The sequence below is a fragment of the Pseudonaja textilis genome, chromosome 2 (assembly GCF_049901715.1).
Source record: "Pseudonaja textilis isolate UNSWEBS1 chromosome 2, rPseTex1.2, whole genome shotgun sequence".
Taxonomy (NCBI): Eukaryota; Metazoa; Chordata; class Lepidosauria; order Squamata; family Elapidae; genus Pseudonaja; species Pseudonaja textilis.
Window position 1 is genome coordinate 46,320,826 of NC_141991.1, and position 13,756 is coordinate 46,334,581.

At 35.5% G+C, this 13,756-nt stretch overlaps 1 protein-coding gene across 7 annotated transcripts in view; it reads right to left on the reverse strand.

Annotated features, from left to right (window-relative positions):
* The window catches only part of PLXNA1 (plexin A1), a 391,291-nt gene that overhangs the window by 70,158 nt on the left and 307,377 nt on the right, over positions 1-13,756 (reverse strand). For all 7 annotated transcript variants that reach the window (XM_087923772.1, XM_087923767.1, XM_026723218.2 and 4 more), the window contains 6 exons: positions 13,261-13,381; positions 11,952-12,088; positions 7,860-8,027; positions 6,358-6,451; positions 3,871-4,107; positions 2,573-2,716 (listed from right to left, as the gene is read on the reverse strand). In XM_087923772.1, coding sequence (XP_087779898.1) covers positions 2,573-2,716; positions 3,871-4,107; positions 6,358-6,451; positions 7,860-8,027; positions 11,952-12,088; positions 13,261-13,381 — 901 coding nt within the window. The remainder of the gene's footprint in view (positions 1-2,572; positions 2,717-3,870; positions 4,108-6,357; positions 6,452-7,859; positions 8,028-11,951; positions 12,089-13,260; positions 13,382-13,756) is intronic.

The window sequence follows — 13,756 nt, forward strand, 5'->3', positions numbered from 1 at the left end:
GATCCGTTTAACTTTTGCATAAACACAGATATAAGTCAATATTGCCAAGCTGCCACATTATTATGTGTTTTAAAATTATGCATACCTGTGTTTACTTTTGTAAGCAACTTTTCTAACACATGTGTTTTGTGCAATCTCATTTAATATGTAGATTTTTGAGTGATAATTTTAAAACAAGGCCTGTGTAAAATCCATCAAATGAGAATCTGAAGGGTTATTATATTATGATCTGCATCATAATTTGAAGACTAGTAGGCCATTTTGTTTAAAAAATGATTATTCCAGCATTCCTTCCTCAAGTACAGTTAAGAATTTAATATAGTAGTACATTAAAAAAAAAATTACAGTGATATTTGTAAATACATTGAAGATGGAAACAAGAAGAGATCTGCTAAAAAACATGGGGGATTGAAGACAGCTCTGCAGAAGTGAAGGCAATAATCTAGCTAAGAGCAAATAGTTGACAAGCAGATCAGTTCCTCTGAACCTCTCTGGAGAAAGAGAGGACGTGAGATTGTTTGTGTTGGGTTCCCTACAGTTGCTTTTCACAAACAGATTGCAAGGTGTCAGTCTCTGGAGGATGGGAGACCTGGGAAATTGGGGGATTTACCATTTGGCTCTAACCAGAGTTTTTCAAAGGAAATTAAATTTGTATTTACTTTGCTAACCATCTCCAGAAATTGCCTATTAACCATTTTAAATAAATTAGATACTTCAAAATGATAAGTGGAAATATCAGATGTGTGCTGTCAATGCTTAATCTCAAAATAAAATTGTATCTTTATAAACTTTAAGAATTTAAAATACACATCAAAAAGCAAGACAAGATTTGGGCCATAGAAAGTTTTAAACTGATTAAGGGCTCAGAGTATCAATATTTGATTCTGAATATTAAAACTTTGAAATTAATTTTAAACAATAAATGCATTTTCCTAGGAAATACAATATGTTTTTTTAAGTTTGAGACATAACAAGAAAACTAACTTACAATGGGGTAGAGAGATATTTTGAGGAATTGCACCAGAAGCATGATTTTTGCAGGAAGAAGCAACAATGATCTATGCATCCAATAGTCCTTTAAGTAGTCCTCGAATTATGACGGGTTGCTTAGTGACTATTCAAAGTTAAGATGGACCTACCTGGGAAGTACTTATAATTGAGAATCAAAATCCAGGGTTACCCCACCAACTTGGCCACCTGATCACACTTTAGGTGCTTAGTAACCAGGCCACATTTACTGACATTTGCAGTATTCTATGGTCATCTGTCTGCGTTTTAACAACAGTTTCGTGTTTTATGACAGTTTTGCTAAAAACTGCAATTATTTCTGGTTTTTGACAAAACCATGCCCCATAGAGAACCTGTGGTTCACTTAATGACTGTGGATTCGTTTTAGGATTGCAGTGTTCACTTAATGACTGTGGATATGCTTATTGACTGCAGTTATTCACTTAATGACAGCTACAAAAAAGTCCTCTACTGGGTTGGTTACATGACTGATCCATTTTATGATCATGATCAGAAAGCTTCATCATGGTTATAACTTGAGGAGTACTTGTTCCGTAATAGCTGAAAATGCAAAGGATTTCCAAACTGTAGTAATGAAAATCAAGGAGCATAGTAAAAAAAGTGGGATTAAGATTAAATATAAAGAAGGCCAAACCAAACTAAGGACAACAAGTGTAGCAACCAGCCTTAGAATTAATAAGGACCTGGAGTTGTAGACAGCTTCTGCCTTTAGAATCAGCTATCAATAGTAAGGAACTAGCAGTCAATATATATATACTGCAAACAAGAACCTAGTAAATAAATCCTTGAAAAAAATTCTGGATGCTATGTCACGTCTATACCTAAAAACTCCAGAATTATGTAATAATGGTGTTCCCAATGATGATCTATGGAAGTGGAAGTTGAATTGTGTGGTAGAAGGACAGAAAGTGTATTGACTCTTTTGAACTTTGGTTTTGGAGAAGATTTCTAAAAATACCACGAATATCCAAGAAAAGAAGCAAATGGTCATAGAACAAATCAACACAGAGCCCTCATTAGAGGAATAAAAGACCAGGCTGAAATTATCATATTTTGAATATATTGTGACAAAGACCCAGCTTTCTTGAGACATCCATAATGCTGGGAAAGGTGGAAGGAAAGAGAAGAGGATGACAGTAGCAAGGTGGACAAACTCATTTGCAATCGTGTCAGATAAACCATGGGGAGATCTGACGGACCAGGCTGGGGACAATCATCTTGAGGAAGGTCTATCTATATGGCTGCCAAAATTCAACATCAAACTGACAGCACATAACCAATATATAAAGTTATCTCACAAAACTAAATAAGCAATATGCATAATACAAATAGATAAACAGCATAGTTCTCCAAATAGCAGAATTTATATTTGGAAAGAGAAGGAGGGAAGAGTGACAAAATTCAAAGGACAATGCCTACATTCTGCAAATTTGTAATTTCACAATTCTTTTAGCAAGGAAAATAAAATAAGCACCTGGTGCTCATTATAAGCCGGTCCAGGTAAAACAAAAACACAAACAGGGGCTTGCCTGACTTGCCTTACCGTCACTTTATGTTGTCCTGTGAGGTTTGGCGATTCACAGAGCAGTTGAGTTTCAGAAACAGTAAGAGCACACGGAGTGTCTCCAATGAGTACAGTGTAGTTTAACCGGGAATTACCAGGTGCTGGTGGGAGCAGGTTACGGCCCTTTAAGAAGAAGAAAAGTACATTTGTTGTTGTTGTTCAATCACTAAATCATGTCCAACTCTTCAGGACCCCATGAATTATAGAATGCCAGGCCCCCAAAACAGGTTTAACTCACTCACTCACCCATCTGTTTATTTGTTTGTTGTTTACCCCTTCATTATTTTATAAGTAACTCAATGTAGCAAACATACATAATATTCCTTCCTTCTCCTATTTTCCCCACAACAATAAACCTCTGAGGTGAGTTGGGCTGAGGCAATGACTGGCCCAAAGTTACTCAGTCAGTTTTTATGCACATGGCCTAGAACTCAATCTCCAGGCTACCACTATAGTCAACCTTATCTTTTTAATTCAACTTTTATCTTTGTTCAGCTCTGAAAAGAAAGTACGAGGAATTGAAAGAAAATATATCAGACTACTGAAGGGATAGGTCCAACAGCTTATTCTTGGATGGGGAGAAAGACCAGTAAGAGTGAATATGTATCAAAACCATTAGGTTAAAAGTTATAGAAACCCCTCCCCTCTGTCCAGTATGAAGGCAAGCCAATCCATAGGTGCGAAGTTGTTATGAGAACCTCGAGCTGAGAAGGTGCTAAGAAGCTATTCTCAGGCGCCATTTGCTTGTTCCCTCGCAGCTGAGACAAAACAAATGGCCCCAGCCTGTTCCCTCCCCTCTTCCATTCTCAGGAAGGTACCTCAAAGTAAAAGAAAGAACAGAGACAAGGAGAGCTTGTAGCAATAGCAATAGCAATAGCACTTAAGACTTATATACCGCTTTATAGTGCTTTACAGCCCTCTCTAAATGGTTTAACTGGCATCCAGGCCTTCCCCACAAGAATGGCAGCATCCCAACAGGGATCTGACAATGTAACTTGCAATGGTTCCCCTCTCCTGTTTTCGAAACTATAATGGGAAGATTCAATCAATATTTTTTCTCTTCTTAGCAATTAAATTTCAATCCTACACTTGTACATTGTGAGTAACACAATCTATTAGATTAATGGACAACGCTTTCCCTGAATGGGTCTGGGAATTCCAAACAACACTAATCAATTTAATGTGTAACTAGTACTTATGTAATAAGACCAGGAACAATGTTCAAGAAGAACATTTGTCTCTAAAACCTGCAGAAACGAGGGTGAATAAATTATTACCTTGAGGATAAGAGGAGAACTTGGCTTGAGCTCCAACATACCAGATGGCAAGGATTCAAACACAGGATCTGGATAATAGATAAAGTTAGTTCTGTTGATGATCAACAAGGCTTGAACATTGTCCATAATAAAGCCAATCTCATCTGGTCGATCACCAAGTTCTGAAGGGCTCTTGACTGGGTTATCAATGGAAGGAGCATAACACACCATGATGGTATCATTGTAGACTGTACAGTTCTGAAATGCAAAGGTTAGCAGGCTTAACCAATTTCCTTTTTCATTAATTTTATCTTATTGCCAAGAAAAAGCAATTTCCTCAAGCCATCTGCCCCATCCTTAACTTTTTCACATAACTAAGCAAGTCTCCCCTCCCCACACTACTGCTAGCACTCTGTCCTCTTTGACTTGCTGTTCAGTGCTAGCTGGGAAACAGAAAAACATGGAAGGTAGCAACTTCCTTCCATATTTCTAGCAACAATGTATTAAAAACAGGAACCAGTCACTATATAGGAAAGGGACAATAAAGCAATCCCTTGGAGTGGTGGGGAAGATGAGTATCTTGTCAGCAACAGGCAGGGGGAAATTTTCGGAACCAGGAGGTTGAATGAAGTAGGAACTCCTGCCAATGTGAACTTCCTTGTATTACATCTCCATAATGATAGCTTTTCTTTTGGACCAGAAACTATGCCAATAATTAATTGATTCAGCTTCTCAAATAGCATGCAGGCCTCATGGCACTGTGGGGAATCACAGATTTAAGCCTGGCAGCCCCCCCACCCCATGTATTGTCATTATCAAATGTAATTAATTCCTAGGAAGAGATGTGTATTTTCCTCCTTCAATAAATAAACCTAAATCAGGAGTGTGTAACCTTTTTGCTATTAAATTGTTAATTTAAAATTAATTATTAATTAAAACAGATGTAAATTATTTAATTCATTAAATATTATTAAAATTAATAGGTAATGGATGGAGAATTTTGGTAGTTGGTCCACAAAAGTTAAAGTTAAATTTTGTGGTGCTATTATCTACGGCAAGTGATTCTGGTGACATATCCTATGGTATCTGTGACATGAGTTTAAGTATATCAAATCTCTTTTGAAACTATCCAACATTTAAAAATCTGGGATGAGTCTTTGCTGACTTAACTGAGATGAAGTATAACAAGGTACTGCATTTATTCTTTGTTTCAAAAAAGGAGAAAATGCTTCTGGTAAGATTCCTATTATTTCAGATTTTCATTTTATTATGAATCAAATATGCTGGTTAAACTACTTATTTTACATTCTTTTTCTTCATACCCCTTTAGACTTTCTTCCTATTTGTCCATTCTAAAGAGACATAAATTAAACAATTACATTTTCAACTTATTTAGCTGATTTGAAGGGAAAAATTAAACTGAATAATAATTAAATTGAACAATAATTTAATTGGATGTTATGGCACATTTCTCCAACAAATGTACAAAACAGAAAAGGGCTAACTTAAATGAACTCAAATTATTGGAACAGAAAGTAAAACTTTAATTTCAGGAAAACCCAGGTGTACTTTGTCATGTGAGACAACAAATGCAAATTTGATATCAATCTTCAAGTAAAGATTGATTAATGAACTAAATTACCATTGCCCAAACTTGAAGATTGCCATGGTGGTGGTGCTTGTTATTATTACTATTATTTGCTTTCAAGTCACTTTATTGTGACTGTCTGGACAAGTCTCTTTTAGGCTTTTTTGCCAGGTTTTTTTGGAAGTAGTTTGCCATTGCCTGTTTCCTGGAGCTGAGAGGGAGCGATTGTCCCAAGGTCACTCAGCTGGCTTCTTGCTTAAGGGAAGACTAGAGTTCATGGTCACTGGTTTCTAGTCTGATGCCTTACTTACTAAACCAAATTAGTTCTTTGCTCTCTGCTGTGGTTATTAAACTTTACTCAAAAATAGCACTGTTTCAAGTGCTGCTGTCAATGAAGGACATAGTTTTAAACAGTACAAGATGACACAATATTTTTCTTTTCCCATTCTTTTGCCATTCTTTTCCCTATACTAATTATGTAGATTTTACCTAACTCTTTCTGCATCACAGAACACATCTAAGACATCCTAAGTAGACTGTTCTCATTTCTCAAGCTGTGAATGTGAATGTGAGGAGCACAAGAAATTCTTTCTCCTTGCACCATTTAAAAGTTGACTGTGATATAAGATAGCCAAAGTTTCCATAGTTTTTCAAAAATTTCTGAATTATGCTATACCCGGCACAACAATGCAACAAAACAACTGAGCTTGTCAACCCAAGTAATTATGGTTTTCATGAAATTCTGAAGTCTTTAAGAAATATATTGTCCACTCATCAAAAAAACAACTGAAGGCAGACTTTTGATCATGGCTGCTCAGGCATCCTGGATCCAAGCTTTCCAAATTCCAGATCAGAATGTGCATCCCTAAAACAACTGGAGAATACTACATTGGGTTAAAGCTGGATGAAGGTTTACTTACATTCTCCTTCTCAGCAGTGCCATATTTGGCTCGGATTCTGGGTGCTTTGATAGTGGCCAGGTTGGTGCCCGTCACAGTCAGTAATGTCCCACCACTAGGAAGCAAACAGAAGAAGTCATCTGAAGCTCTTAACGAAGAGAGTGCAAGCAGCCTAAGCCAATGAAATGAAGCATTCCTTTTATTCCAATATTTAGCAGCTCCCTGCTCTTTTAACTTCATGCTGGGAAAAACAATGTCTTTGTGAGTTACTTCAGGCAGTGTTGGGTAAAAACAACCAATTCCTACTCTGAGTTCCATTAATCTCCACAGTGTACCAAGGATACCAATGTACCAGTGTACCAATATCAGGTTTTTGACTCTTAACAAGAACAATCGTTCTTCCTTTTGCCCATTCTGAAATGCTGCCACAGCTAAGGAACTTGGCTGAGGCACATGACTGTTGATTCTTCTCTCCTTGGGATGCTTCTTGGTCCAACTTTTAAAATCTTTATTGGAACAATGGGGTTGTTCAGCTTGCTTTGTCTGTGCGACTGCCCATGCTTCTCTTTCTATCCTTTTGCCCCTCCTTGCTCCATTCAATTTACTTTTGTTGGGTGGGGAAAGGTTTGCTGCTTCCCATTTATTATTAGCTTCACCTTAAATTAACTTGGTCCTGAACACAGTTATCATTTTTATTAGGCTGTGCATTTAAGACAAATGCAGTCAACTTTAACATTTAGTAAAATGTTTATTAGAGTGCTTTAAAATAGCACACTCTGTTCCCATTCTATGCCATGTCGCGCAATTAGAGATTCCAAACCTTATATAGCTAAATCTTTTGTAAATAGTTAAACTATTACAGTGCCAGTCTATAAATGATTAGGATAGGGTTTACTCCCAAGTAAGTCTTAATAGCATTAACTGATGCCAAATTTCAGGTAGAACATATTTATTCCTTCCAGTGTTTATTTTGGAATTCTGTATGGAATCCAAAATCTAGCTATAGAAGGATATATTTCTCAGGCATTGTTTGAATTCTTTTGATACAGATCCATTAATTACCAGTAAAAACACAACAAATAATATGTTTTTCAAATCTTACAAATTTACTTTCATACTGATATTTTGTGAGAAAATGCATGTCAAAAGCAAAGGTCTATTGTCCCAAATACAAAATACTTTTATTGTGGGAGAGAGATATACTATATCAACAATTTATAAATAATTCCCTGAATTGTCCTCAAATAAGTCATTAAATAAATAAAAAACAGATATAAAACCTAACATTTGTAGGAATTTCTTGACTCTTGGTATTGGTATTAACTTCTACCAAAGAGTAGATGTGCAGAATGAAGGGTGCCAACAAATAACATATTATGGCTATCGTGCCTTCACCTTACAGTATCGATTGAAATAGCTTAGGAATAAAGTTATGATATTCTTCAGTAGTTTTTCTCTGTAAAACATAAACTGCAAAAAAAAAAAATCAACAAAAATGGATAATTTTATTTATTCAATCTTACCTTCTGATACTCCATTCAGGTTCTATCTTTTGGATTGTGGGATCCTCAGTATAATAATATGTAACATCAGCACTGCTAAGGACAGCTCGATTTATATGAATGAGGATGGCTGAACTACCTGGAATCTGACCAGATGGGGTCCTGCATTGAATTTCACCAGCATTTCTCCTGTGGGACATAGGGAAATGGGGGGAGGGGGAATGAACTACAATGTCATTTGCTAAGTTTAAGACAGCAGGCATTTTTTATATTGCTATACCATGATATCAAACAAAATGAAGATCCCATTTGTACCAAGCAGGTAATTTGTTCACTTAAGGCAGTCCAACTTCTACTTTTCATCTTCACGATCAGCTAATGAAGCCAGAGGCTCACCTCCTAATATTCACCGTCAGTCAGCTTTTTGCAAAAATGAATCAATGGCTAAAACTGGCTCACTGAAGTATATGTAAGAATACAAATAGCAACATGACTAAATCAACTATAGTGAACAGGTCTTTAATGCCATTCATAATTGTAAGTCTACATACAGGTGCTAAGTAGATTATGATCTTGCACAAGTAACTCAAAAGAAAATGCAGGTAGAAAATACACAATTGAGTATCTAAAAATGGGATTGCAGTACCTGAAGATCTCCTTTCTCTTAGTTTATTTATTTATCACTCAGATTTATATGGCTGACTACTTAACATGTAATTCAGGGTATAACATCAATTAAAACAAACAGAAATAACTAATGTTTTAAAGAGAGCATATTAGTCCCTTAACATTTTCAAGATTCATACATTCATTCAATTTGTATTGGCCTATCTCAAATATAAGACTGAGTGTTTTCTTAATTTCCACCAGCAATTTTGTGCTAAGAGTTCTTATTATAGGATATTCATTACCTAATTAAAGGGATAAATATTTAATATTGATTCTTTTAAAAAATAGTTTAAAACAGTATTTGAAAATGAAGAGGATGGGAAGACTTATATAAACAATATAAATAAATATAATCGCCTTATTTCTTGGAAAATGTGAGCTTCTATGTTTTTAAAGAGGCAAATACATGATGAACTATATGTGTTTATGTAAGGTGTAAGGTAAAAGATATTCTGCTATCTTATTTCAAAATATATTGGGGAGCAAGATACTTTAGCTGTTGCTTAAAAATCCTGGTGGGTAGTGTCTAAATAGCCTCAGTTCAATTTGAGTGTTTGCTGAGGAATAATCTAAATCTGATACCCTTGTCAAATCAATACCTATTTGTTATGTTTTGTCTGCTAACAAAGTTATCTAAGTACTAGTGTAATTCTCTAAAGGAACTAGCACCAAAAGGCCAACAGATATTCTAAAAATACATTTTCTCAACTATAATTCAACAGTAACTGACCAGGCTGAAATTGAAAAAGGGCATAAACCTGTTTGCTGTAACAAATAATACATTGGGAACACAGCTTAGGACATGAAACAAAACAGAAAGGAATTGGGCTAGTAATAAAAGATAGTCATCTTTTAATTCCTTTAACCCAGATTGCCACCACATCAAAATTGAGTCTCTGTTTTGTCCTTAAAAGCCCAAATGACTGTGAAGGGGTGTTGATTCCCTTAGAATAGAAAGTTCTAAGAATCACTGAATTAGTGACAGATGCCTTATTAGCAAAATATCTAAGGGAAAAACCATGAAAGAGAATGGCGAATATTACCTTCCAATACTGTACATAAAATCTTTAACCTGCTCCAACTTATCACCATCTAAATAGCATGACTGTAGTTTATAACTTTTGTCAAAAACCAATACTTTGGATTTAATGTAATTAATTTTCAGTGAATTAAAATCACAGTACTTTGAGAATTTAATTAATAGGTGTTTAAGGAGGAGGTCATTCTGACCCATGACCAGAAGAGCAATAATACAGTAGCAAGAAAATCCTCTTCCTACAACATGACTTTCAATCTTATAGCAAGCAGTAAGAATTAGATTGATTCTGACCCATCATCTTTTTGGCATCGGAAAGGGTAAACTGGAAGAGAGATGCATAGAAAGAATAGATTTCTCTGACCTCTCCCAAATTATTCTTTCTGAAATCATCCCTGTGAAACCATGTCATCTATAGGTGGTAGCCTGTTTATGTATAATTTAGATTTCTCAAGCCACCTAATTCAATAGCAACCCTGGGCAGTTCTAAGAGTGGGGATTCTTCCTCTAACAGCAGAAATGGCAAGCAAGAAAAATTGGTTGGCCCAGAAATTTACTTCGTAACCAAAACAGCAGCATTAATTCCACAGCTTGTAGGCATGGGACAAGACGTGTAACATTTCTCTCTAAGCAAGAGAAAGGATCTGGAGACTCATCTTTGATAAAAGTTCTCAATGGGTGCAAACATTTATTACTTCTCCCTCTTCAAAAAAAAAAAGGACACACAAGAAAGGTAATTTAACATCACATCTGATACACCTATGGAAAGATATTTTAAAGTTATAAGAAAATTAGGAAATCCAATGAATGTTAAACTGGAAGAAGTCCTTGCAGAGCAAAGCATGCTGACAATATAGTAAGTACAAAAGTAAATAAATTCAGGGGAAACACAAAACTTGCAATGAGGCTAAAACTGCAGTGATCCAAAGCAACTGGAAAGATGTGAAAGACCCCTACATAGACATCAAGAGTCTTTTTTTCCTGACTTAAGAAGCATAGATAGAAATGCCCAGTTAGTGCCTTGTGCTGTTATAGAATCTTACTTATACAAAGCACAGAGATTACAACCAAAAAGCTGAAATACTGGTAAATTATAATATGAACTTAGTAGTATCACATGAATTATCAGTTTTACTAGTTCAATTTCCATACAGTAATATATTTGAATTTACACATGGAAAAAATGTGGAATGAATGTTAGGATTTCCTTGTGAAAATTCCAGGTCTGGCTGTCTTATAAGCAGTTTACAATAGGTTTTCTACAAATAAAATATTAATATCTGCATCTGGTCCTTCCCCACCCACTCCCTCTAATCTCCTTGGGAAGTTCTGCTAAAATTATCAGTTAATGTAAAAAGAAAATAAAACACACACAGTCTTTGAAGCTGGCATAACTCTGGAGCGTTCTCCATCATGCAGCGACTGCAAACAGCAGCTATTAAGGCTGATAACCAGTAATTACTGCACAAAAATATTTAAAGAGCCGCTCCATTATCATCCCTAATCTAAAAATTATCCACTTCATGGCTCAGGGATTTGTGTTCTTTTTAAAGGAAAAGGAATTCATTCTTTGGTCTTTCTTCTTTTTTTAATGAACCATGAAAAGAAATTCCACAAGCTACACAGAAATGTTTGCTTGGCTCCTTAGGAATATTATCTTATTTCACATTGTAGTCACATGTTTATACCTACTGCATATATGTAATTCATCAGTTCAGTACATTCCAGCCTTTCTTCCTTCTACATACAGGTAGTCCTCGACTTATGACCACAATTGACTTTGACCCAAAATGTATGTTGTTAAGTGAGAATTTGTTAAGTGCGTTTCACCCCCATTTTACCACATTTCTTGCCACAGTTGTAAAGTGAATCGCTGCAGATGTTAAGTTAGTAACCTGGTTGTTAAGTGAATCTGACTTCTCCATTGACTTTGCTTGTCAGAAGGTTGCAAAAAATGATCACATGACCCAGAGACACTGCAACAGTCATAAGTATGAACCAGTTGCCAAGCATCTGACTTTGGGTCACATGACCATGGGGATGCTGCAAAGGTTGTAACTGTGAAAAATGGTCATACAGTAGAACCTCTGGTCATGACTATACTTTGTTCCATAATTTTGGTTGCAACCAAATTTGTTCGTGACCCAGACCTAATTTTGGAAATTTGGCACTTACAAAAAAAAAATTGTGCGGAACGGGAAATCAGCCACGTAAAAAAAAAAAAGTGAATTTTTTTGGTCGGAACCCGATTTCGTTGCGGTCAGAAGCATTCATGACCAGAGGTTCTACTGTAAGTCACTTTTTTCAGTGCCGTTGTAACTCTGAGTGGTCACTAAATTAACTGTTGTAAGTCAAGGACTACCTGTATTGCCTGACAACCATTTATACAGCAAATCAAGAAAGCTGACCCTGCGAAAGCACATGGTTGTCCTCCAATGGTCACTGAGATGTTACTTCCTGCATTGAGATGTCTTCCTCTGATGCTAATCCAGGTGCCTCCAGAAAGAGGCCCACGAGATGGGATGACTTGTGAGAAGGTAGGAGCCTGTCAAAAGGAAACACAGTCAGTTCACAGAATTCAGAAAATAGCCTTAATGTACAAGCATAACAAAAGGACTTATGAAAAGACTTGTAAGCAAAAATTTAAAAATAAAAATGGAAATTTCTTCACATCTCAGATACTATATGGATATCATATTGCTACAATACGCAATTAAACTCAGAACATAAAATCAATTATGAGGGTATCAGTGATAATTCAGTGCTAGTTCATACACAATTATTTCTCTATAATCTTATTGTTTGCACTTGTACATTACCTCAATCAGCTAGTTCCTTTGATGTTTATAACAATATCAAATACATAATAATTATAAAAAAACCCAAAATAAATAAAACAGGAGTCTAAAGTAATAATAAGGTTACAATTGATAAACAACAGATTACACTGGCTAAAGCTCAGCATTTTAAACACTCAAGTAATTAAAATATTGGGTAAATATATCATAATTTTATACACTTGAACATGCACATATATTACAGTGCCTTACAGATAGGCAAATTGACGCTTTTCCAATGTTTTAGCCGTAACTGCCATCATTCAGAGAGAAAAGATTCTGAGAGGTCACCCTTATTTGTACCCCTCTACTAGCCAGAGAACACCTGTTTAACAATAAATGCTGTACAGAACAATCTTAGAAACTGACAAACGATTCTAACCAGCCAAAGTCTCATTAGTTGCTTCACAGTTTTGAGTAATTTTAGAAACTGCTATCAGCAGATGCCAAGCTCTAAATCAATGAAAGGAAGCAGCTCATCATTGAGATGCTGCTGTTTAAATCTTGATCTAGTCCGATAGAAATTAGTTAATGACTGTTCCAGTCATATTTATGAGATGGGAAATTTTTCTTTCTTAGTTAAAATCACACAAGAATCCTAGTATGAGCAAAAACGTCTTGAATCTTCTAAGGCTGAACAGATTGACTGATAATTTATTTCTTGGCATGCTTTTTGTGCCTATTTTTTTAAAATAAAGGTTAGGCTATAATTTCCAAATTAAATTAATGTGCTATCTACCAACAAATAATAAACATGAGCATAGTTAGGATAAGGGATTGTGACAGAAAAACAATTAAACAAGGTAAATCCATAGGGCAAAAATGGGATTCGGCGGGGAGATGAAATGGCAAAAGCAAATGTCTAATATTTTAATCTTACCACAAATGTGAAGCTTTTTGGAGCTATAGCCTTGTAGCTGGGAGAACAATCTCTGACACACACTTCTACAGGAGCATCTTGAATTTTGCTGGGGCTGGCTTCTCCAATCTCACAGACAATCCTACAGAAGGCACATCAATTGAACATGTTATAAGTACAAGAAATGTCAGTGGCTCTTATTACATATATAAGGTGTAGCTACCTTGCATATCACTGGCCATATCCCTATGTCAAATATTTCTGATGTTCTTGATTCTTTCTTTCAATCTTGTCATTATATTTGAATGGGCTGTTGTTATTTTAATTAAATGCCATTTAACAATTTCAGCAAATTATGCCTTAGCATACATCAAATTGGTGTTTGAACAATAGGCATATTAAAATTGCAGAATACATAAAATATTACAAGGGGAGCATAATTTAACTCAGTAGGGAATCAATTAAAATTTAATACAACTAAAAAGAAAAAAAACATTTATTTTCATTCCGCCCCCAT